General features: G+C 39.2%; 1 protein-coding gene across 18 annotated transcripts in view; it reads left to right on the top strand.

Moving 5' to 3' along the window:
* Nucleotides 1-26,039, top strand: part of LOC122069038 (tryptophan--tRNA ligase, chloroplastic/mitochondrial-like) — an 81,087-nt gene that overhangs the window by 20,633 nt on the left and 34,415 nt on the right. For 13 of the 18 annotated variants that reach the window (XR_006137328.1, XR_006137327.1, XM_042632973.1 and 10 more), the window contains 7 exons: nt 2,213-3,490; nt 7,301-7,390; nt 7,471-7,593; nt 11,241-11,312; nt 11,612-11,721; nt 11,839-11,860; nt 11,963-12,028. Coding sequence is in view for 16 of the 18 variants with exons in the window: in XM_042632973.1 (XP_042488907.1) it covers nt 2,891-3,490; nt 7,301-7,390; nt 7,471-7,593; nt 11,241-11,312; nt 11,612-11,721; nt 11,839-11,860; nt 11,963-12,028 (1,083 nt within the window). In the remaining 2 variants the exon portion in view is untranslated. Of the gene's footprint in view, nt 1-2,212; nt 3,491-7,300; nt 7,391-7,470; nt 7,594-11,240; nt 11,313-11,611; nt 11,722-11,838; nt 11,861-11,962; nt 12,029-12,179; nt 12,333-26,039 lie in introns of those variants that run through there. The other 5 variants (XM_042632979.1, XM_042632978.1, XM_042632980.1 and 2 more) reach the window with 3 other exon arrangements.

Below are 26,039 nucleotides of genomic sequence, written 5' to 3'. Positions count from 1 at the left end.
TGATGATGACAGTGATGAGGAATCCAAGGTGTCTGCTGCTACAATGGAAGTTAATCAAAGGTTGAAGAAGTCGACAATAACTGTTAGAGTTTATGTAATAAGGGTCCTTTAGGGTCAAGTGTATTTTACTCGTCACTTACTGCATTTTCTTTTTCCCTTTTACCTCCCCAGGTAGGTGTATGTAATTTCTTATATCTTGTTAAATGAAGTAATATATATGTGGTAGAGAATCTTTTCTTTACACACAACATTCCACCATTCTCTTCTCTCTTCTTCTTATTCTCCAATCTCTCATTTCTTTGTTCTCTTCCCATCCTTGTATTCTAACTTGGTAGGCATGCAAGGAGACTATGGAGACACTAAGGGAAGTTTCTCTCTGAATAAAGAGACACTTGAACCTTGCAACAAGCAAAACCAGGCCTAGGGAAGCTTACTGCAAGCCTTTGTTTGTTTTTCCTCTCTCATCTGGTCAGATATTGAACTGAAACTAGGCCCATTTGGATTGCCCTAGGGTGAATTATCACCCCCTCTTGGTCTCATTTCAACCTTCGTCGAGTTGTTGCTTCACAACTCCTTATACCTTGGAATATATGGTACCGACAACCCTGTTTTTGGGTCTTTTTGTCTCTGATTTTGTCTGTGATGCTTATGAATGCTACTTGTTTGTAAGGTATGCTGTTTGGGACTATTGAGCTCTTATGTTATGATACTACACCTTGAAGAATGTGGTTGGTGTGAATTTATTTCTCTTTTATGTTTGATTTTCTTGTTGGGTTTTTTTTTAAGACAATATTTGGGTAAGTTTTGCCCTTTGCTTTGGATCTCCAACTGTGGTTGTTTAGGAGTATTTATACATTATGTCTGATATCACTGAGCCTTTGAAAGCTACATTGGGTGGGTTGAGTGGTACCAATCCCAGCCCGATTGTCTTTGATAACCCCAACACTTAGATATCCCTTGTTAAGTTGGATAACACCAACTACTTGGACTGGTCACAATCTGTTAAGTTATCCTTGAGGAGTCGAGGGAAACTTGAGTATATTAATGGGATTATCAAGGCTCCCGCTCTCTCTAATCCATAATACTAGAAATGGGAAATTGTGAATTCCACTATTATGAGTTGGCTCCTTTTCTCCATGAAACCTGAGGTCGGCAAAAGATTTATCTGGAAGGAAACTGCTAAGGATATTTAGGATAGTGTCTCTAAGACCTATGACAGTGTGGGTGACTCTATTAAGGTCTACCAACTCCTTCAGTAGGTTCTCTCTATGAAGTAGGGGAATATGGCTATCTCTAACTATTACAATACTGTTGTAGGACTTTGGGAGGAGTATGATTATTATCGAGACCTTCAGTTGTCCAATCCTGAAGATGAAGGCAAGGTGTACAGGTTCCTTGAAAAGTAGCATGTTCTGATCTTACTTGGTGGGTTAAACTTGGACTATGAGCAATTCCGGATACAGATTTTGGGTCAGTCGCCCCTTCTATTCCTTGATGAGGGGTGTAGCTACCTATTGAGTGAGGAGACCAGAAGAGGTGCTATGGACCCTGCTCCTCCACGTGAGTGATCTGCTTTTTCTTTGACTGCCCACAGAGATTGCATAGAGGGTGCCGAGGTCAAGGGTCATCCTATGGAGATGACAGGGATAGACCCCAACAGTGTGATCATTATGGGAAACATGGGCACACTAGAGAGAGGTGCTAGGTTCTTCATAGCCATCCTAGTATATGTGGTGGCCGTAGAGGAGGGGCTACAACCCATGCTACTATGACAGATTCTGATCCTAGAGGACCCTCATAGGCAAATACCAATTCCTTCTCTACGAATGATATTGCAGTGCTCCGGCGGTTCATGTCTCAGCTTGATAGCCCATCTACCTTACAGGATGCCTCAGATTTTTACTGTGCATATCACCACATCTGCACCTTCCACAGCTCCGTCGTGGGTCATTGACTCTGGTGCCACTGATCACATGGCTAGTATGTCCCAATATTATGATTCTTACTCTATTTGTTTTGGTAAGGATAAGGTTCGGGTGGCTGATGGTACCCTCTTTTGTTTCTGGTAAAGACAGTATTTCCATTAAATCTTCTATATCACTTAATTCAGTTCTTCATGTTCCTAACCTTACCTTGAACCTTTGTCTGTTTGCACTTTAACTAAATCCTTGAATTGTTGTATCATTTTTTTTCTTCTCATTGTCTTTTTCAGGATTTGGTGACGAAGAAGATTATTGACAGTGACGTGAGGAGAGTGGTCTCTACTGCCTTAAGCCACAACTATCTTGTTTGACTGCACCTCAGTCCTATGCATGTGGCCGTAGTGATGCTAGTTCCATAAACTCTGTGATGCTTTGGCATCAGTGTTTGGGACATCCATCTTTTGTTGTTATGAGGAAACAATTACCTCATTTGTTTATATCTTTTTCTTCTTCTCATGTATTTCATTGTGTACCATGTACTTTTGCTAAACATTGTCGTTCATCTTATCCCTATCATGGTAGTAGATCTGTTATTCCTTTTCATATTATGCATACTAATGTTTAGGGACCTTGTCCCAGTACCTCCCTGTTTGGCCATTATTATATTGTTTCTTTTGTTGATGATTTTTCTCGTTGTACTTAGACCATTCTTATGAAGCATAAGAGTAATGTTTATGATGCCTTCAAAAACTTCTATAAAATGATCCATGCCCAATTTGAAACCAGGATCAAAATAGTCCGATCTGATAAGGGGGGGGGGAGTACATGTATAGTGTTCTACAAGACTTTTTACTGACAATGGTGTTATCCATCAGCTTAGTTGTGTTGATACACCCCAACAGAATGGGCTAGCTGAGAGGAAAAATCACCATTTGTTAAAGTTGGTAGAAGCCTTCTATTTGGTATGCATGTTCCTAAAACTTTTTTTGTCTGAAGTGGTTCTTCCTACTGCTTTTCTCATTAGTCGCATGCCTACCAAAATTTTTGGATCTCAAAACCCAGTTGCACTATTGTCTCCTCAATCTTCTGCTTTTTCTCTGCCCCCAGGGTGTTTGGTTGTGTTTGTTATGTGCACGTCAATAAATCCTCTCACACCAAACTTGATCCCAAGGTTCTCAAATGCCTCTTCCTTTGGCATTCTTCCATTACCAAAGGCTACAAGTGTTACCATCTTTCATCTCGTTCCAGATTTGTTTCCAAAGATGTCACCTTCCTTGAGTCTGTGCCTTTCTTTGCTTCTCATCAGCATCCTATTCAGGGGGAGAATGAAAGTAAAAGTGAAAAAGTTACTGATGCCATTCCATTTCTTAGTCATTTGCCTCTTACTCCTTTTTCTTTTGATATTGGGAAAAATAAAGAGGTGGATGATGTTGACACTGTGGATATTGTTGATACTCTTGAACCTTGTACAGAGAAGGCACTTGATATTGTATACACATGAAGGACAAAGAAGACCTTCCAAGAGTCCTCTTTGGATCCATATCCTGAGTTTCATCACCCCAAATCAGGTAACAGTTCTTCTCCTTCTGAGTTATACCTCCCTATTGCTGTTTGAATGGGTGGGAGAGCTTGTACTATTGTTATAGTATAGTTTGTTTACTATGGTCTCTCTCCTACAAGTGTTGCCTTTACTGCTGCTCTTTCTTTTGCTTCCATCTCTAAAACTGTTTTTGAGGCTATGACAGACCCCATGTGGAAGCAAGCCATGTCTGAGGAAATGATGACACTTGAGAAGAATTGCACTTGGAAATTGGTTGATCTTCCCAAGGGAAGAGTTCCAGTTGGATGTAGGTGGGTCTATAAAATCGAGTACCGTCCGGATGGTGCTATTGAGAGGTACAAGGCGAGATTGGTGGCCAAAGGGTACAATCAGGTGTATGGAATTGATTATCAGGAGACCTTTGCTCTTGTGGCCAAACATAACTATATAAGAGTTCTTTTATCTTTGGCAGCATGCAAAGATTGGCCCCTTTATCGGTTGGATATGAAGAATGCCTTCCTCCATGGTGACTTAGAGGAGGAAGTGTATATGTAGCCCCCTATTGGCTTCAATTTTCCAGCAGCTGATGGTAAAGTGTCTCCTAAAGAAGGCTTTATATGGTCTCAAGCAATCTCCAAAGGCTTGGTTTAAGAGGTTCAGGCAGGCCAGTCTAAAGAATGGGTATTCCTACAGTTGAGCAGATCACACATTATTTACCTGGAGAGGTAATGGTACCATCAAAGCGTTGATTGTTTATGTTGATGATATCATGGTGACAGGAGATGACAATGATGAGATAGCTAGGCTGAAAGCCTACTTGGCCAAACAATTTGAGATCAAAGACCTAGGATGCTTAAAGTATTTCTTGGGAATTGAATGGTCAAGGTCTAAAAAGGGAATCGATATTTGCCAATGGAATTTTTGTTAGACGTGTTGAAAGAAGCAGGATATTCTGGTGTAAACCGACAAGTTCTCCTATTGAGCAGAATCACAAGTTAGGAGAAGATTGTAGTTCCTCTCTTGTTCATGCAGGAAAATACCAGAGGCTAGTGGGGAAGCTGATCTATCTGTCTCTGGCCCGCTCAAACATTTCTTATATAGTGGGAGTAGTGAGCTAGTTTATGCATGCTCCCAAGAGTGGCCCCTTGGATGTTGTGTACCGCATCTACAGATACTTGAGGTCCTCTCCAGGAAAAGGACATTGTATGCCGAGAACAATCGCTTGAGGATAGAAGGTTTTTCTGATGATGATTGGGATGGATCCATCTTTGACAGTCAATCTACTTCTGGCTATTGCACATTTGTTGGTGGTAATTTGGTTACATGGAAGAGTAAGAAACAACCTATTGTAGCTAGATCTAGTGCGGAGGCAGAGTACAGGGCAATGGCTCATGGAGTTTTGTGAACTCATTTGGTTGTGACAATAGGTCCTTGAGTTGGGATATGATACTGACGGACTTATGTGTCTCTACCGTGATAACAAAACAGCCATAAACATTGCCCATAATCCAGTGCAACATGATAGAACAAAGCGCATTAAAGTTGACCGGCATTTCATCAAAGAGGAGTTGACTCTGGAAACATTTGCACACCTTTTGTAAAGACAGGTGATCAATTGACAGACATCTTCACCAAAAGACTCATTTCTCAGCAGTTCAATACCCTCTTATGCAAGCTGGGAATGTATGACATTTATTCTCCAGCTTGAGGGGGAGTGTTAGTGTTTTTGTAATAAGGGTACTTTAGGGTTAGGTGTATTTTACTCTTGTCAATATTGTACTTTCTTTTTCCCTTTTACCTCCCTAGGAAGGTGTATGTAATTTCTTATATCTTGTTAATTGAAGTAATATGCGTGGTAGAGAATCTTTTTCTCTACACAAAATGATAACATTCCACCATTCTCTTCTTTCTTCAATCTCTTATTTCATTGTTCTCTTCCCATCCTTATATTGACGGAAGACCACTTGGATACGTCCTTTATTGTTGATGATGATTGCGACATTGCAAACATAGAGTTGATGATGATTGCGACATTGCAAACATAGAGTTGATGATGATTGCGACGTTGCAAACATTGAGTTCATCATTCCACCCGAATACTCTGAAGAGAAAGCTCCTAGGGTTAAAGACTTTTCCTAAAGTCCCTACATTACCGAAGTTTTGTCTGGGACTGGTCAAAGCTGCAACTCACTTGTTATCCCGTCATCACTACAAAATTCGAGGTTAAGGTTTTTTTCAAGTTGATGAGAGCTGATGTGGATCAAGAGACGTTCCAGTACAAGTATTCACACCAGAATAAGCCCAAATCCTAGCCTAATGGGTTAAATAAGTAGCCATCTGGGTCATGAGTTTAATATTCTTATGTTTTCTATTGCAATGGACCTATTTTGAAAGTCCGTATATGAGGGAAAAGTGACCCATACGAATATAACTAGCTAGTTATAGCTAGTCCTCTAAAGTTGTGAAGTCTTGGGGATTTCAATAGGTTAGTTTCATGTTATTTATGAAAGACCTTGAAATTGTAAGTTCATTAAGTATCTTGTAAAGTCCAATGTAAGTCCTAGGAAATGTACAGGCCGTTAAGTCTAGGAGAAAGTCCCAATGAGAGTCTATAACCCTCCCAGCCTCTATAAAAAGAGCGAGCTGATTGTAAGCATTTGAAATCAGAATTTGAATAAAATTTGGTTCTTACCATTCTTTTGTGAGAGGCAGACTGAACTTGAAGTGAGATGCTAGGGTGGTTAGTGAGATTCTAGCCTAGGCTTGGGTGAGACTCTTCAAGTCATATCTTTCTTGTTCCTTTATATTAAAATTTCTTAATTCTAGTTGTGTTCTCACCTCCCTACGATTCTGTCTATTAAAGATTCTGATTGTGTTGCAAGGACTGAACCAGGATCCCATTAACTTAATAACTAGATAAAATTATGTTTTGCGTTTATTCACTTTATTGAGTGTGCGAGTGTGATTAAGAGTCCTTTTATGAGTCAGTTTTGGAATTTCAGGTCATTACATGTGTAATACTCCCCGTCTCCCCCTACTTAGAGGTGATTTAAGTAAAGAATGAGTTATTATTATTTTTATATCTTAGAGATGATTTAAGTAAAGAATGAATTATCATTATTTTTTTATATAAATATTTTTGATGCTGTGGAGATTTACTTAGAGAAACTTGATCTCTTCTCTTCTCTTCTCTTCTTCCTTCTTTAAAGATCGATCTCATCTCCTTTCCCTCCCCTTCAATTGATCTGATTTCTTCCCTTAAGAAGAAATTGCTTCCTTTATCTGAGATCTGATCATAGATTTAATCATTGGGCCTGCTTGCATCTGAGATTCATAATCTGAATTTTCAGATTGCATTAAAGATTATTTAGAATATTGGAAATGACCTTTGCCTTTAGAAAGAAGAAAAAACAAAATAACCAAGCTACGACCACTGTTGAAAAAAAAAAAAAAAAATCTCAAATGACCCATAGAGATGCAAATCCCTCCCCTTGGGGAGGGGGGCAAGGACCATAGGAAAAAACATAGGAAGAGAAAGAAGGGAATTACAGCAAAGCTCTTAGGAATGCAAGTATCTCCTTGCAAAACACCCCATAGCATGAGAGGGAACAAGCCAAATGAACCTTTTCAACAGAAAACCAGGACTGGCCCACCGCCCTTGAGCTCACCTTTCAATTTACTCTGAAATACCTACCCTGGCCATCTAAGATAAGCTTCTCTGTGTTGATCAAAAGGAAACAAATAAAGATTGATTTGTTGAACTTCATAATGTGTTGTTTTATTTGCATATTTCCTGGTGGTTTGTCGTGGTAACAGTCTGGGTTTTTGGCATCTGCAGATAACCTTAGAATATGATGTAAAGCAGCTAGCTACAGCAACAAAAAGTACAGCAGCCATTTACATGGCTTGTGGTGTTGACACCACCAAGGTCTGTGGAAAGTTCTTTGGTCATTTTCTCTCATTATCTATGTACCGCTGGATGACTCTTGCTTTGTCTTCCACTTGCAGGCTTCTGTCTTTGTGCAGTCTCATGTCCGTGCTCATGTGGAGCTGATGTGGCTACTGAGTTCTGTCACTCCAATTGGTCGGGTGAACAGAATGATTCAATTCAAAGAGAAATCACGCAAGGCGGTGCGTTAGTTGCTGTATGATTGCAACCACCTTTTATTCATTTATTTCCTAAAGCACCTTTCATTTTAGATTTAGAGCTTACACGTGTATTTCCTGGCAAGAAGATCGTTGTTCCACATTTGGTTGACTTAAATGATGTCCTATCTGCTCATAGATTTGAAAATGGTACGAGTGAAAGGGGGTGAAAATTACCATAAGGTACCACCACCTAGGAGATGTTTTATAACAGAAGTATGAGTTGGGATATCCAGATATGCTGAAATTTACTCGAGGAAAAATGAATACTGATGCTTAGCTGGTCAATGGTCTACATTCTACATATGTCTGGGGCTTCGGGGAAGACTTCTTGTTGTAATACCATCTACCACATTCTTGTTGCAAACAATGAGGATGAAAGTGTAAGAGAAAGAGAGATGGCTGTAACTTGGGAGTCACAACTTTGTGGTTGGGAGCTGACCCCTTCATTGAATATATAGACTAGTTATTACAGAGACATAACATGAATAGGAAACTGGGAAGCATTACCAAAAAGGAAACTAACTCTAAGTTAGCTAACAACTACCCTAAACCCAATAAGATACTACATACCATCCCACGGTATGGAGGTCTATGGACACATAGACCTCCAACCGACACATAACACTCTTAACACTCCCCCTCATGCTGGAGCATAGATGTTAATCATCCCAGCTTGTTTCAAATGTAATCAACTCTACCACTCCCAAGAGATTTAGTGAAAATGTCTACAAGTTGTTCTCGCTTGCGAAATGACTTGTAGAGATAACTCTTTACTATAGCTTCCCTGAACAAAGTGACAGTCCACCTCAGTATGCTTTGTCCTCTCATTGAACACTGGATATGATGCAATATGGATGCAACTTGGTTATCACACCACAACTACATAGAAGAAGTGCACTTAAACCTAAGTTCCGTTAACAATTGCTTCACCCACATCAACTCACAAGTGACATGAGCCATGGAATGATACTCAGACTCTGTGCTAGACCTAGCCACAACAGCCTACTTTTTGCTCTTCCAAGACACAAGATTTCCGCCAACAAATGTACTGTATCTAGTAGTTGAGCGCCTATCAACAAGATATCTAACCCAATCAGTATCACAGAAACCCTCAACACATTGATGTTTATGATCAGAATTCAATGAACCACGGATTGAAGCCTTCTTGAGATACCTCGGAATACGGACAACCTCCCAATAAGAAGTACGTGAAGATGAAAGAAACTAACAACACTGATTGGGGAGGCAATGTCAGGTCGAGTCAGTCAAATAATTCAGCTTACCCACCAACCTGCGATACTTCTCAGGATCTTCTAACACATCACCTCCTTCAACTATAAGTTTTACATTTGGGTCCATCGGAGTAGCAAGAAGTTTAGTTCCAATAAACCAGTCTCTGTAAACAAATCTAGAACATATTTTTTTGGGTGAATAAATAATTCATTACCAAAGAGAAAAAATACAACCCTTAGAAAGGGGGGGGGGAAGAAAGAAGGAAAAATCTCATAAAGAGGTAGGATTCTTAATTACAAAGCTAGGAAGCTCCCAGGAAACTACAATGTGACAATTTTTGGGGGAGGGGGAACAAGTGGAAGACACTTTAGAGATCTTGGCTTGCAAATCCAGAACATACTTTCTTTGAGGAAGTGAAATTCCCTTTCCTTGCTTGTGTAACTTCAATACCCAGAATACTTCAACATTCCTAGATCCTTAGTTTGAAAGGGTTGCTATAATTGCACCTTCAAGCTTTGGATTCTTTCAACATCATCTCCAGTAATGACAATTTCATCAACATACACAACTAGAAATATTCTCCCCACATCAGACTTTTGATAGAACATTGAATGATCACTGTCACACCTTGACAACCCAAATTTACAAACCACATCAATGGACCTACCAAATTATGCCCGAGGAGACTGTTTTAAACCGTACAAGGACTTCTTAAGCTTGCACACCTTTTCAGGCTCCCCCTGTGCAACAAACCCTGGAGGTTGCTCCATATATACCTCATGCAAATCACTGTAAAGAAAAGCATTTTTCACATCAAGCTGATACAATGGCCAATGAGACGAAGCTGCAAGAGATCAAAAGACGAACAAATGCCAACTTGGCAACAAGAGAAAAGGTATCTAGATAGTCAACACCATAAACTTGGGCATACCCCTTCGCAACCAACCTGGATTTTAACCGAGCAAGAGAACCATCAGGGTTAATCTTAACCACATAAACTCAACGACAACCAATAGCTGACTTGCCCGGCGACAATTGTACAAGATCCCAAGGCTGATTTTCCTCCAAAGCAGGTAGTTCTTCTTCCACAGTTGTCATATAGGTAAAACCATAGTTTTTAAGGCGGTAAGGCGACGGAGACGTTTGAGAGTCTTTCAGAGCGCCTTAGCGATAAGGCGGGCATAAAGCGTCGCCTTATCGACTAAAGCGTTCCTGTGTAATTTTTTTATAAAACCAATCTATTTGGCTCAAATCCTAGTTGAATCCTATTACTCATATGTTAAATAAATATTAAAGGTTCATATTCATACCAATGAAAACAAATCAATAAAGTGAATAAACTAAGTTCATCTTCATCAATCATCAATCATCAATCATCAATCATCAATCATCAATCATCAATCATCAATCATTAATCATCATAACATATTAACATATAATATAAATACATAATTATGAAACAAAATTATAAATATAAAGAAAAGAAGACATAAAGAGTAGAGAATATTACCTCTTCGTCCACATTTGGAGTTACTTTAATTTTCAATTTGTGTGAATGTGATTCATCAGTCATCAATGTTAGTTGTTAAACACTTAAGTAATTATCTATGATGTATTTTAAATTCTTATGATTATGTTGTGTCATGTGTTGATCGTGGAATAGAGCATACTGGCATAGGGTCTGAAGAGTTGGAGACTATTTACATAGGGCATGAAGTCAAAGTACCATTTTAGGTTCGATTTAAAAAAAAAAAAAAAAAAAAAAAAAAAAAAAAAAAAAAAAAAGAAAAGAAAAGAGCCCTATGTTTCCATTGTGTTTGGAAGGCCTAATATGACCATCGAGACCAACCACCGAGTCGACTGGGAAAAAAATACATGATCTCGGCGAGATCTTGCCAGATCTCTCTTTTTGGATCAGCAAGATGGGGGGCAAGAGTGAGATCTTAAACCTTGGATAGCTGTAACTTGGGAGCCACAACCTTGTGGTTGGGACTGCTCCTTTCATCCAATATATAGCTTAGCTATTACAAAGACTTAACATGAATAGGAAACTAGGAAGCATTACCAAAAGGGAGCTAACTCTAAGTTAGCTTACAACAACCCTAAACCCAATAGAAAACTACATACCGTCCCACGGTGTGAAGGTCTATCCATAGACCTCCAATCGACACACACACTAACACTTGTCACACAATTTTATTCTGCTGTTGTAACTTTCACCTGTATGGTTTTAGCATTTTTACTTCTCTCCAGTATCTGCTTCTGGATGTGTTTATCTGGTCATTGTTTTAATGCATAGTACAAATTCTCTTGTATCTTAATGATATTTGATTTCATTGATCAGTAAATATTGATAACTAGGCCTCTCTCTCACTCTCTCTTTCTCTCTCTGGTAGGGAGACGAACAAGTTGGGGTTGCACTTCTAACTTATCCTGTTTTAATGGCTTCTGATATTCTCTTATATCAGGTGATCTTTCATTCGTGCAACTTACATTTTAGATGATGTACATACAATCCATTGTTTGAGCTGATTGTTCGATCCTCCATTTTTTTCATGCTCTTGAGGAAAAGTAAAAATAGAAGAAAAATAATTGATCGATTCTTCCTTGGGCCTTCTACTTGTTGCCATCTGGCTTTGTTATTACTTACATGCTTTTATTTCTGAAACTTAAAGAATCTGAAATTTATTCTCCCTTAGCTCTATTAAAAGCTCATTATGTCCTTGAAGATACTTGACTCTTACATGTTTTTGGCATGAAACTGCAGTCTGATTTGGTTCCAGTTGGTGAGGATCAGAAACAACATCTGGAGCTAACCCGTGAGCTGGCTGAGCGAGTTAACTATATGTATGGAAGGAAGTGGAAGAAAATGGGAGGGTAAGAACAGAATTCTCCCAGCAGTTGGATTTCTATGGGACCTTTCTGCAGGTCCAATTATCATTGCTTCTCTTTCTCTACATTATGATTTGACTGCCTACATTGTTTTTGTGACAGACGAAGTTCTGCAATTTTTAAGGTTGACTCTGTTCCATGAAGCCCCTTTATAACTCCCCACCTGAGCTTTTGAAATATAATGAAAGTTAAGAGGGACTCTTACCTTATCAATTTACTGTTATAGGTTCCTGAATCTCTTATCCCACCAGCAGGTGCACGGGTGATGTCACTCACTGATGGTCTTTCTAAGGTAACTAGGATTTGCATTTTTCATCTATGAGTTTCTATACCACTCCAGAGGTTTACCTAATTGATGTAGAATGAAGAACAGAATGCTTAAAAAAATCTTCATGGTTCTCGGAGTCTTCTTCTTTTGTACTCATTCCAGCTCCTTTTTGCAGTGAAATTGCCTGACTATAAAAAGGAACTCACTTTTCTTGAAGATTGATGGGCTTACTAGCTGTAACACAAAGTCCACAACCCCATCACATTACTTCATTCTTCCTACTTTCTACTCAACATTCAATTTTAGCATTCCAAATGTCCAAGAGCAGGTAAGCTTCCACATTATGTCATTATCCTGTCCCCTCTGTTCAGTACATGATCAACCTCCTTTTGAAGATTGATGGGCTTACTAGGTGGGACAAAGTCCGCAATCCCATCCCATTTTCTCTTCCTTCTCCCTGATTTCTATTAAACATGCCATTATTGCAATTGAAATTTCCAAGGTTAAGCCATTTCCCTTTCCCCACTGATTAATACACGATCAGCCTCCTTTCTCCAGCAGTCAGATGAAGTCACTGATAAACCTGCGGTCACATCTTTTCTGTTGCTTACATCTGTGTCGACTTAAGCTTCTGTTCTTACCCAGCCTACCCGCCAGAAATCTGCCTATGAAGTTCCAGTGTTTTTGCTTTTCCATCTCTGTTTTCTTTCTTTTCATCCTTTTTCCCCCTTTGGGGGTTTTCCCTTTGCTTTTCTATTTTTTTTTTGGGTGTCTCTTCCCCTTCTTTCTTTCTTGATATATTCTGTTTTTTATCTTTAAATTCTTTCAGTAACTAAAAAGATATAGATTGGTGTTTTACAACTGCACTGCTCAAATCTAATCTTGAGGAACTCGTCTTCTTCTTTTCCTTTGTTTTTTTTTTCGTTTTTGTTTTTTTGTATTTTTTGTTTTTTTGTTTTTTTGTTTTTTTGTTTTTTTGTTTTTTTGTTTTTTTGTATTTTTGTTTTTTTGTTTTTGTTTTGTTTGTGTTTTGTTTTGTGTGTGTGTGTGTGTGTGTGTGTGTGTGTGTGTTTCTTTCAGTGGTTAATGACATTTTTATTCAATTTGATAGAATCTTACTCAATAAATTAAGTGATGCAATCCTGGGTCACAAAACAAAGATTCAATAAATTAAGTGATGCAATCCTGGGTCACAAAACCCCGCTTTGGGATCACTATTGGCCCACCCAGATGATCAATGGTTCAAATTTTAGAAGGAATGGAAATTATATATTTCTTGACACAAGTCAGGCCCTTAAGAGTAACATAACAGAATTGGAATGAAATCAGGAATTAATCTTAAATGGAAGAGGGTAAATTTTGGTATTATAAATCAAGTTAGGATCTGAAGGGAATTAATATAAATAGAAGGGTTGCTACTTGTTACGTAATAATTGCAAATGGGGGTTTAATTGCAAGTACGGAGGATAGGGAGTGTTACATGAAGAGTTTGTCTTCAATCTCTTGATGGAATAAAAGCCCCTCCTAGACCCTGCAGTAGCGGGAGCCTCGTGCACTGGGTTCAATAGTTTATTCCAGCAAAGGATTTGCTTGTGAGTGTTACAGCTCCTCAACCTAGATTTCAATCGATGGGAAATTTCAAAATAAGCTACCTTATGCCAGTACTCTATAGGGAAGCAAAGATTAGACCTAATACTCGACTAAGCCTTATCCCAACTAAATGGGATCGGCTACATGGATCCTTTTCCTCTTATCATCCCTATTGAAAGGCATACTTATTATTATTATTATTTTTTTTTTTGGGTGAATAATATAATTCATCACCAAAGCATAAGAAGAAAATTACAAGGTCTAGGGGAAGAGGAAAAAGAGAAAAACAAAAATGCACTCCTCAAAGAGGAGGGGGAGAGCGAATACGAGAAGAGTAGAGATCTCAGGAGATAACAATATGCCTGTTCCTTGGGGAATCTATACAAGTAGTTGTAGAAGTGGAAAATTTTGCCTTGATGTCAAAGGAATTGGAATTCCAAATCTTTTGGAGAGGCCTAGAGTTGAAGGTCTATTTCTTGAGATTATGCTCCATCTGAGTATTAGCAACAGTAGAAGGGGTAGGAGCAACACAATTGAGGTAGTACAACCCGTCTTTTTCATGCCCTTCAACAATTGTCTTCCTTATGTGAAGATCCTAAAAAACATAGTAAGAGGGAAAAGAATGTTACTGAATGGTTTAAAGACTTAATTAATTGACTAACTAAAAGAAGGCTTAAAGGAAATTGTGGAACATGCAAAACAGAGGAAAGGTTGATGGAGGAGGTGGGTGATACAATACCATGACCGGAAACAGGTGTAAAAGCACCATTAGCAAGAATGACAGATCTAGGATGAGTGCTAGTGGGAAATTGATTGAATAAGGAAGACTTACTAGTTATATGAGTAGAAGCCCCAGAATTACTAATCCAGAGAGTAGAAGTTCAACTAGAACTTTAGGGAAATTACATCAGACCTCCTTAGGGAGGTGAAAGGGGAAAAATAAAACACAGCTTAGGACAACATAATATAAGGACAATTCCTAAACTACCTCCATTACATAAACTCCAACACTCCCCCTCAAGCTGGAGAATAAATGTCGTACATTCCCAGCTTGCATAAGAGGGTACTGAACTGGTGAGGAATGAAACCTTTGGTGAAGATGTCTGCCAGTTAATCAACTGTCCTCACAAAAGGTGTGCAGCTGTTGCCAGAGTCAATCTTCTGTTTGATGAAATGACAGTCTACTTCAATGTGCTTTGTTCTATCATGTTGCACTGGGTTGTGGGCAATACTTATAACTGCTTTGTGGTCACAGTAGAGTCTCATATGTCCTTCAATGTCATATCCCAATTCGCGAACCAACTGGCTCAGCCAAGTGAGTTCACAAACTGCATGAGCCATTGCCCTATACTCAGCCTCTGCACTAGATCTAGTTACAACCGGATGTTTCTTGCTCCTACCAAGTTACCACTCACAAATGTGCAATGACCAGATGTAGGTCTCCTATCAGAAATAAATCCAACCCAATCAGCATCAGAATAACGTTCTTCCTCAAGTGATTATTCTTGGCATACAACAGCCTTTTTCCTAGAGAGGACTTCAAATATCTGAGGAGGCGGTACACAACATCCAAGTGCCCACTCTTGGGCGCATGCATAAACTGGCTCACTACTCCCACTGCATAAGAAATATCGAGGCGAGTCAGAGACAGGTAAATCAGCTTCCCCACTAGCCTCTGGTATTTCCTTGCATCAATAAGGGAAGGGCCACACAATCTTCTCCTAGCTTATGATTCTGCTCAATACGAGAACTTGCCGGTTTACAACCCATCATTCCTGTTTCTTTCAATAGATCTAGCCTAAATTTTCATTGGTATATGTTGATTCCCTTCTCAAACCTAGACACTTCAATACCCAAGAAATATTTCAAGTGTCCTAGATCCTTGATCCCAAACTGTTTGGCCAAATAAGCTTTCAGCCTGGCTATTTCATCATTGTCTTCCCTAGTCACCACAATATTATCAACATACACAATCAAAGCTGTGATGGTGCCATGACCTCGTCGGGTAAATAATGTGTGGTCTGCTTGACTCTGGGAATGTCCATTTTTCAGAATGGCCTGTCTGAATCTCTCAAACCAAGCTTTGGGGATTGCTTCAGACTATAAAGTGCTTTCTTCAGGAGACACACCTTATCATCAGCTGTCGAGAATTTAAAGCCAGGAGGGGGCTACATATACACTTTCTCCTCTTAATATCCATGGAAGAAGGCATTCTTTACATCCAACTGATATAAGAGCCAATCTCTATTTGTTGCCACAAATAAAAGGACTCTTTTAGAGTTATGTTTGGCCACAGGAGCAAAGGTTTCCTGATAATCAATTCCATACACCTGAATGTAACCTTTGGCCACCAATCTTTCCTTGTACCTCTCAATAGCACCATCTGATCGGTACTTGATTATATAGACCCATTTGCATCCAACTGGGATTCTCCCCCTGGGATGGTTAACCAATTTCCAATTACAGTTCTTCTCAAGAGCCATTATTTCCTCTGACATGGCTTGTTTCCACTTAGGGTCTGATGTAACCTCATCGTAGTTTTGGGGATGGAAGCAGAAGAAAGAGCAACTGTAAAGCCAACACCTGTAGAAGAGAGAGCATCATAGGAAACAAACTAGGCTATAGGATTAGTACAAGCTCTCTTACCCTTACGAACAACAATATGGAGTTTTAGCTCTGAATGAGGAGAGGAGATGTTACCTGATTGAGGAAGGGGAAGCTCAGGATGTGGATCCGAAGATGACTCTTGGCAGGTCTTCTTTGCCCTTCTTGTGTATGCAATATCAGGTGCATTCTCTGTACAAGGTTCATCCACAGTATCAATATCACCCACCTCTTTATATTTATCAATATCAAAGGAAAAAGGAGTAAGAGGCAATGGGGTAAGAAACAGAATGGCATCGACAACCTTTTCACTTTCATTTCTATTCTCCCCCTGAAGAGGGTGTTGATGAGGGGCAAAGTAAGGCACAAACTCGAGGAACGTGACATCTTTGGAAAGAAATCTCCTGCGAGCATGGTTCTAAGATCTCGAAAATTTCATGTTTTTTTTTTCACCAAGTCGAGATGTGCTATGAATTACAAAAATGAAATCATCTCGGTCGAAATTTCGGTATCTCGATTGAAATTTCGGTATCATCTCGGTCGAGATACCAAAATGATACCAACCAAGGCTTATAAGTACAGTATCTCGTGAGGGGGAGTAAAAATTTCGACTCCAACTCGGCTGTCTCGGTGAAATTTCGGCTCCTCCTTGCATTTGACAACAAAATCACTCCATTGTCCACTAATTTGCCACATCATCACATCTATTACCTTGAAGATCACTCCAAGTTGAAGATCTACACAATTCAAGCTTTTGAAAGGTAAACCACTTATCCCAAGGCCTTTTTTTTTTTTTTTTTTTTTTTTTTTTTTTAACATAAGTACATGTTATATAGGGCTAGATTTTTTATATGTTAGACACTAGAGGCAGATCTATATCCTCACGGAGTCGAAATTTTTTTTTTTTTTGTTCATAAATATATATATATTTTTTTTCTGGTTTAAAAAATACATTTTCCATCAACATAAAATGTATTTTTTTATAGTCAATATAGTTTTGATGGAACTCAATTGTATATATGTTACTCACCATTGGCTGATCTACGACTCTATCGGAGATTTAAGAGTAAGACGCTTAGTGGATGACTTAGGTTGGGACTTGGGAGTTACATAGTATATTACTCTAGTACTCTAAATATTAATTAATTAATTAATGTTGATGTATGTTTTGATCATAGCTTAGATGCATTATTTATTTGTTTTACTATCATATTATATCTTGTTCTAGCAATGAAACAGGTAAATCTCTAGAATAGTTCGACAGTTGTTGCTAAACAAGGGTGCAACTCTAAAACACTGACATGTTCTAATATTTTTGCAAATTTAAGTTCTAAGCATTATTATTAACCTTAAAACAAGCTACCCACCAAGTTTAAGGTCATAGATGGCCGTTTGACCACTGAAAGAGTCAACTGAGTCAAAAAAAAAAAAATACACCAACTCACCGAGATTTCGGCAAGTTAAAATCTCTGCGAGTTGGTGGTTCTGAAACTCGGCGAGTTGGTGGTTCTGAAACCACCGAAACACCGAAACGAGACGAGATATCGAACCTTGCCTGCGAGATGAAGGGTGGTAACTCTTGTAGCCTTTAGTGGTGGAAGAATACCTAATGAAGAGGCATTTGAGAGCCTTCGGAACAAGTTTGGTGCGGGAGGATTTGTTAACATGCACATAACAAACACAACCAAACACCCTGGGAGGAAGAATAAAAGCAGAAGATTGAGGAGACAAGAGTGCAACTGGGTTTTGAGACCCAAGAATTTTGGTAGGCATGCGATTGATGAGGAAAGCCCCAACAACAGCTTTAGACCAAAAGGTTTTAGGAGCATGCATATCAAATAAAAGACTTCTACCGACTTCAAATAAATGGCGTTATTTCCTCTCAGCTACCATATTCTGTTGGGGTGTATGATGGATAATACCATTGTTAGTAAAAAGTCTTGTAGACCACTATATGTTTATTCCCCCCTTTATCAGATCAGACTATTTTGATCCTGGTTTTAAATTGGGTATGGACCATTTTATAGAAGTTTTTGAAGGCATCATAAACATCACTCTTATGCTTCATAAGAATGGTCCAAGTACAATGAGAAAAATTATCAACAAAAGTAACAAAATAACGATGGCCAAACAGGGAGGTAGTGGGACAAGGTCCCCAAACATTAGTATGCACAATATGAAAAGGGACAATATATCTATTACCATGATAGGGATAAGATGAACGGCAATGTTTAACAAAAGTACATGGTTCATGATGAAATATATGAGAAGAAAAATATGTAAACAAATGAGGTAATTGTTTCCTCATAGCAACAAAAGGTGGATGTCCCAAACGCTGATGCCAAAGCATCACAGAGTCCATGGAACTAGCATCACTACGGCCACATGTATAGGATTGTGGTGTAGTAAAAAAAGGTAACTACGACGTAAGATGGTATAGGCCTCCCTCCTCATGTCCACTGCCAATAAACCTCTTCATCACCAAATCCTGAAAGAAGCAATGAGAAGGAAAAAAAAATGTGATACAACAATTCAAGGTTTTAGTTAAAGTGTTCACAGACAATAAATTCAAGGTAAGGTTAGGAACATGAAGAATGGACTCAAGTGAAATGAAAGAGTTTATGGGGATACTGCCTTTACCAGAAACAGAAAAGGTACCATCAGCTACACGGATCTTATCATGACCAGAACAAATGGAGTAGGAGACATAGTAATGGGACGTACCAGTCATGTGGTTAGTGGCACCAGAGTCAATGACCCATGACGGAGCTGTGGAAGGTGTAGAGGTGGTGACATGCATAGCGGAAGTTGAGGCATCCTGTGAGGTAGATGGACTATTAAGCTGAGACGTGAACCGGCGAAGCACTGCAATATCATCCCTAGAGAAGGGGCTGGTATCTGCCTGTGAGGAGCCTTTAGTATCAGTCTCTGTCATAGTAGCATGGGCTATAGCCCCTCCTTTGCGGCCACTACGTGTGCCAGTAGATCCACCATGTGTACTAGGACGGCCATAAAGGACCCAGCCATCTCTCGAGTGTGTCCAGATTTCCCACTGATCACACTATCGTGTGTCTCTGTCATCTCTATGTGAAGGCCCTTGACCTCAGCCGGCTCCATGCCAATCTCTATGGGTAGTGGAAGAGAGAGCAGAGCGCTCAAGTGAAGGTGTTAGAATCTATGGCACCTCTCGTAGTTTCCTCACTCAGGAGGTAGCTACACACCTCATTAAGGGATGGAAGAGGTGACCGGCCCAAAATCTATATTTATATTTGCTCATAATCTGATTTCAGCGCACCTAAAACAATCAGAACACACACTTTTTCAAGAGATCTATAGACCTTGGCTTCATCATCAGGATTGGTCAACTGAAGATCTCGGTAATGATCATACTCTCAGAGTCCTATAATAATATAATAGTAGTCAGAAATGGACTTAGTCCCCTGCTTCATGGGGAGGGCCTACTGAAGAAGTTGGTTGACCTTCACAGAGTCACCTACCCTATCATAGGTCTTAGAGACACTATCCGAAATATCCTTAACAGTTTCCTTCCTTTTAAATCTCCTACCTATCTCATGTTTCATGGAAAAGAGTAGCCAAGTCATAACTGTAGAGTTTGCAGTTTCCCATTTCTGGTACCTTGGGTTTGAGACAACGGGAGCCTTGATAGCCCTAGTAATATACCTTAGCTTCCCTTAACTCCGCAGGGACAACTTCACAGAATGTGACCAATCCAAGTAGTTGGTACTATCCAACTTTACCCGAGAAATCTGAATGTTAGGATTGTCAATGACAATCGAACTGGTGTTGGTGCTACTCGATCCACCAGAAATAACTTCCGTAGTTTCCGTGAGATCAGACATGATGTAAGGATACTCCTCAAACAACACCAATGGAGATCCAAACCAAGGGAGATAAACAAGTCCCAAACATCTTCTTAGGACCAAAAAAAAAATAAAAAAAAACCTTCAGAGAAAGTCACTGACAAACACTTCTAACTGTAGAGCTTCATCCCAATAGCATATACAAGCATCATATGAGGTAGCACATTCATCAAAAACAACCAATGACAACACTACTTGCCATTTTCAGACCAAACAACCAAAAAATAGAGAAGCTGTCAATACTTGGCAGCAAGGAGAGATTTGGATTGTGTTCCAACACTACACTAGATCACAAGCCAGCACTTGGGGGGCTCATAGGGGACCCTTGGGCAATTCTTTCAAGCCCAGCCACATCCCCAACCAAGCTTTGAGGAGAGAGAACCAAGAAGGAGAATCCAGAGCTGGCGGTAATCCAAGGAAGCTCCTCCTTTCTCGGATGGGGCTTCAAATGGTTCTCTTGGACTTCAAACTCCTTCCAAGTGTCTTCAGATATAATCTAAAACTCCATTAGGTCTTTTTGTATACTCTTCTTACATAATACAGCCTTTAATGGACCCCTTTGCTTCTAGGGTTCCAAGAGAGACTTAAATAATGAAAACGGGATGCTTGATCGACTCTCAAACCCTTGTACAACCTATGATACGAAGTTAGAAATAAGGAGGACTAGGGTTAGAGATGAGGGAAGAAGAGAGAAGAGGAAGGAAGAAGAAGAGAGAAGATGAGAGAAGGAGAAGGGGAAATGAGAGCAAAACGTGGAGAGCGTTTCTTGCTCTTTCCACTTATATTAAGTTCAACTAGAACTTTAGGAAAATTACATCAGACCTCCCTAGGGAAGTGAAAGGGAAAAAATAAAACACAGCTTAGGACAACATAATATTAGGACAATTCCTAAACTATCCCATTACATAAACTCCAACAAAGTGGTGGTAAAGAGACCCGGTGTACTTGCATGGGCTAAGGTAGCAACGGGTGTAGAAACCCTAATGGATGTATTGGTGGATGTCTCAAGACTCTGTAAATGCTGCAATTACAGATTAATGTCATCACGTAACAAGGAACTAGGAGATGAACCACCTGATGAGGAACTTGGTTTTGTATCATAGGAAGACACTATATCAGTAATACCATCTAACACTACATGATTGGCTAACTGGTGTGCCCACTTTGGCTTGCCATGCTTGGCCTAACAAGTCTCAACAAAGTGATTAGACTTGCCACAATAAGACACTATTGAGAAGTGCGATCTGTCTGTTGTCCACCAACACTAAGATCATCAGAGCCATGGCCACCAGACATACGGCCTCACCCTGAACCACAGCTTCTTCCACGTCCACAACTAGCAGTAAACACTGAATTGTCTTTAGAGGAGGAATTGGTCTAGGTAGTAGACAATGCGCTGAAGGCGAGAATAGGTATCATTAAGTGTAGGAATAGTCTCTCTAGCAAGCAAATAACCCTTCACAACCTTCAAGTTAGAGTTCAAACCTGCTAAGAACGTAGAAACAAAGAACTCATTCAGTTGAACCTTAAGTTTCTCAATGTCAGTAGTAAGAGGCTGGAAAACATTCAATTCTTCAACTATGCCTTTAAAAGTAATATAGTAATCCTCCAAAGATTTGTCAGATTGCCGTAGCTGAAGTAACTTCTCATAAAGATCATAAATGTGAGGCATATTCTTCTCTTGGGAATGTCTCCTTCAAGTCATCCCAGATACCCTTTGCAGTAGTGTGGAACAAAACAGTTGCAGAAATGTAGGGCTCCATATTGTTCCATAACTAGATGAGGATGATAGCATTCTCCTTCATCCACTTTCTATATCTTGTATCACCAGAAGCAGGCAGACCAAAAGTAATATACTTGAGCTTGTCTTTGGCTGTAATGTGGCCATAATGTAAACTCTTACTGCCTGAGCCCATAGTAAATAATTAGAGCTCCCTTTGAGCTTAATAGATGTGATCCGGGCATTCACATTATCCGTGGTAGAGGAAGTAGACTTGGTCTCAGCCATAATGAGCAACAAAAATATAGAAAGCAACAATTATGTCAGATACACTACAAGAAATCAGGACCAGCAGCAATAAAGAAATCGATCAGCCTTGCAGGGTTTGAAAAACCCCTTGGTCTCAGCCATAATGAGAAACAAAAATATGGACAGCAACAATTATCTCAGATGCACAACAAGAAATCAGGACCAGCAGCAATGAAGAAATCGATCAGCCTTGCAGGGTTTGAAAAACCCATATTTTATAGGCCTTGTAGGTAAATGGCCAATAGGCCTGCAGTAAGAGACCAATAGAGAGCTGATACAGTGCTGGAATTAAGGACCAACAGTAGGACAATCTTCACATGGGAAAAAAAAAGAAAGATTTTGGAGGGTTATGATGAGCAAAAATCAATGTCACTTGGTCTGTAGAGTCATAAATTTGGACATCAAATAGAGAATAGCAGAAACCATTCGTAAAATACCCGTAAAATCCAAGGAATCAGCCACTGAGAACCACCAAAATAAAAATCGATGTTGTTAGGGTTTCTTGAAAAGATTGATTTCTGCAGAATAGAGGAAAAATCATTTCTTGCTCCACAAGTCTTCATATCAGCAACTATAGATCACCATGTAGATAAAAAAATCACTCTATTGATGAGAGGAGTGCTTACATGATAGTAGATGCAACAATTGGTCGCTACACACCACAGGGTTGGAAGGAAAAAGAAAATATCAGTAGAAGAGGGGATGAGAAAGGCCAGATCTGATTGCAGGAGCTCTGATACCATGTTAAAAGACCAGGATGCAACCAAAACAAGGCAAAGAGAAAGAAGAGAGAAAGAGAGACAAGAAAGGGAGGACGAGAGACAGAGAAAAGAGAGAGAGAGAGAAGCAGCCAAACCATGGGAGGCTACTTGTGACTAGAATAGAATAGCTAGCGCAGGCCCCTCCTCTATTTGTAATAACTCAATAATAAAAATAATGTGGGGGCTAAATACCCCTGTGACATGGGCACCAAACCCCAAAGATAACCAGAAAACCCAATATGATCAAATATCCTAGAAATTCAACAATTGTTTCTTCACTGCCCAACATTCGGCTCCATACATCATTGTTATAATGTAGAGCTAGGGTTGAATAATCAACCTAGCCCCAAAATCTGCAGGATACTCTTATCCGAGAACAGCAAGTCAAAGTACCATAGTAGATCAAAACAGATTAATAACAAGGAATGAAATCAGAGAGGTCAAGGTATTGATATCCGATTTAGGGTTTTCTGGAATCAGAATTGGGAGAGATATGAAGGGACTATTTGTATACTAGATATGACTCGAAAACATTAGAGAAATCAGGATCAAACTAAACCCTTCAATCAATCTCAGTCATAGAACCAAGTCAGCTCAAATAACCCAATCTAAGAAAATTGAAACAACTCAAGATAGAAATAACTAGTTGCTTGTCTTCTAAGAATTAGACACTTTAATGTAGGACTGGATTTGACAATCAAACCAAACCCAAAACTGCAGGAACGTTTAGACTAGAGAACAACCAAAAAAACCAGTCTCAAATATGTGGCAGAAAATCAGACTTTAAACACAATCCAGAATTACTATCGATTTCAATGAACAGTAACACAGAATCAAAATAAATCAGCAGTAGTCTTAGGACTAAACCAGGAATTTAATAACAATATAAGACCTCCATTAGGTTCAGATCCACAGATGCTAACGGTCCAGAAATTCACAGCAACACAGAACAGAAATCAGAACTCGAATCTGGGCAGATTTGACAATCGGCCAGAACTGAGTGAGTGGTCACTTGGCCAGATTGCCCCCAAAATTGGGTCAATCCCCCCTCTGGATATGGTCAACTTTCGATCAGAATATGGGAGTGATCAGGTGGTCAGATCTCCAACAACAGTGAAGCCGATAGGGAGGAAAAACAGAGAAAATCAACCCAGAATTCTGCAGAGAAGTTAGTCCACTTACCTGAACTGCTGGAGAAGAGAATCCAATAAGAAAACCCAGATAGTAATGAGACCCACCCGGACTTTTCGCCGCAGAGTGTCGATCGGATCACACACCAATCCCTAACCCTTGATCAAACACAAAGGTACAGCCATGGAGAAAACCCAGCGGCAGCAGCATGAAGCCTTTTTTTTTCTTTTTAATTGTCAAAATCGTGGGCTATGTCTGCCATTCACTTTATTTATATTAATGATGGGGTTTACAAAAAATTAGTAACCCAGAATTAGTAATTTCTGAGTTACTAAAACTGATTACATAAGTTACTAAAAACTGGAACAGAAAAAGGAAACTAGATCTGACTGAAATTAGATACTACTTTAAAACAGAATTTAGAAACTAAAGTAAGACTAATATTAGAAACTAATATAGAAACTAATATTGAAACTAATATTCCCCATCACTAGCCCAAATCGTGGGCTATCTAAAGCAGCCTTGGTCAACCTTATCAGCCACTAGGGTGATGGTCGACCCTCTTCCTTCTTGAGTAGACCTTCAAATCTGCATCACACCTTGCAACTTATATTGGCCCAAGCTAGTTCATCTAATGAACTGAACCAAGCTAAAAATAATAAACAAAAAAAAATAGACACTAAACCCAAATTGTGGGCTGCTGGTTCAGCCCTCAGCTAGTTCAACTAATGAACTGAACCAAATTTTCCTTCATGTTATAAAGGAATACTTTGATCACACAACACTCCGGATGCACCCCTCCACTTTAGTGCAACATCATCCTCTTTTTTTTTTTTTTTTTTTAAATGATGGAACCTAGGTACCAAAAATTTCACTTGGTGGTAACTCCCTATCATCAATTTTCATCACTTCATTTTCATACCTATTTTTACTAAAATTACACACCATATACTTTGTTTTTGTTCTACTTATCTTAAAACCTTTTCATTCCGAGATTGATTCCCATAATTCCAACTTGGTATTTATCTCTACTTTTGTTTCATCAACCAAAACAATATCTTTAGCAAAAAAAAGTACACCAAGGGATCTAATTTTAAATAGTTGAATATCTCTAATCAACTCGTCTATGATTATCAGAAACAAATATGATCGTAATGATGATCCTTGTTGTAATCTAATTGTAATTGGGAATTGACTATCTTGCCCTCCCTCTTCCCACAGTTCTTACACTAGTCACTACACCACTATATATATCTTTAACTATGTCCACATATTTACTTGAAACACTTTTCTTCTTAAATATTTGTCAAATTAACTCTCGTGGGAATCTATAATAGCTTTTTTAATGTCGATAAAAACCATATGGAGACCCTTCTTACATTCTCTAAATCTTGTCATTAGTCTCCTAAACAAATAAATTGCTTATGTAGTTGATCTCTTGACATAAAATCAAATTGGTTATACGAAATATTTATTTTAGATGAATAAAAATTCATTATCGAAAAGGAGAAGAATATACAAGGGGAAGGAGAGGGGGCGGGGGACAAACAAGCCTCAAGCCTTACAAGTAAAAAACAAAGGAAAATAACAACATCACAGTTGGGGCGAGGGGGAGGAGAGGATGGAAGAGGGGAGTCCCCAGGAGACAACAATGAGCATGTTCCTTGGGGAATTTCTAACAGCCAGTGAGGAAGAGATGCAAGCTTGGAGCTGACGTCAAAATAGACATCCTTCCAAATCTTATTATAAGAACGAGAATTGGACGTTCATCTACGAAGATTCCGCTCCATCCAGACAATTAATGGTAGCGCAGAAGGCGAGCTTTCCAACGATGTCACAAATGGAAGAACTAGTAAAAGTCATATCAACCCCGATCCATTCTAAACTAAGAGGGAGAATTCTTCTTTTAGAAGGCCAGCAACGACTGAGGACCCTCTTCCAGATGATGGAGGAGAACAGACAAGAGAAAAAAGACAATTAACATCTTCAGAGCCATTCCAACAAAGATAGCAAGAAGGGGGACTTGAATGTGCCAGTAG

This window comes from Macadamia integrifolia, unplaced genomic scaffold (assembly GCF_013358625.1).
Source record: "Macadamia integrifolia cultivar HAES 741 unplaced genomic scaffold, SCU_Mint_v3 scaffold526, whole genome shotgun sequence".
NCBI lineage: Eukaryota > Viridiplantae > Streptophyta > Magnoliopsida > Proteales > Proteaceae > Macadamia > Macadamia integrifolia.
The sequence above is the reverse complement of the archived record's forward strand: the minus strand, read 5'-3'. Positions and strand labels throughout refer to the sequence as shown.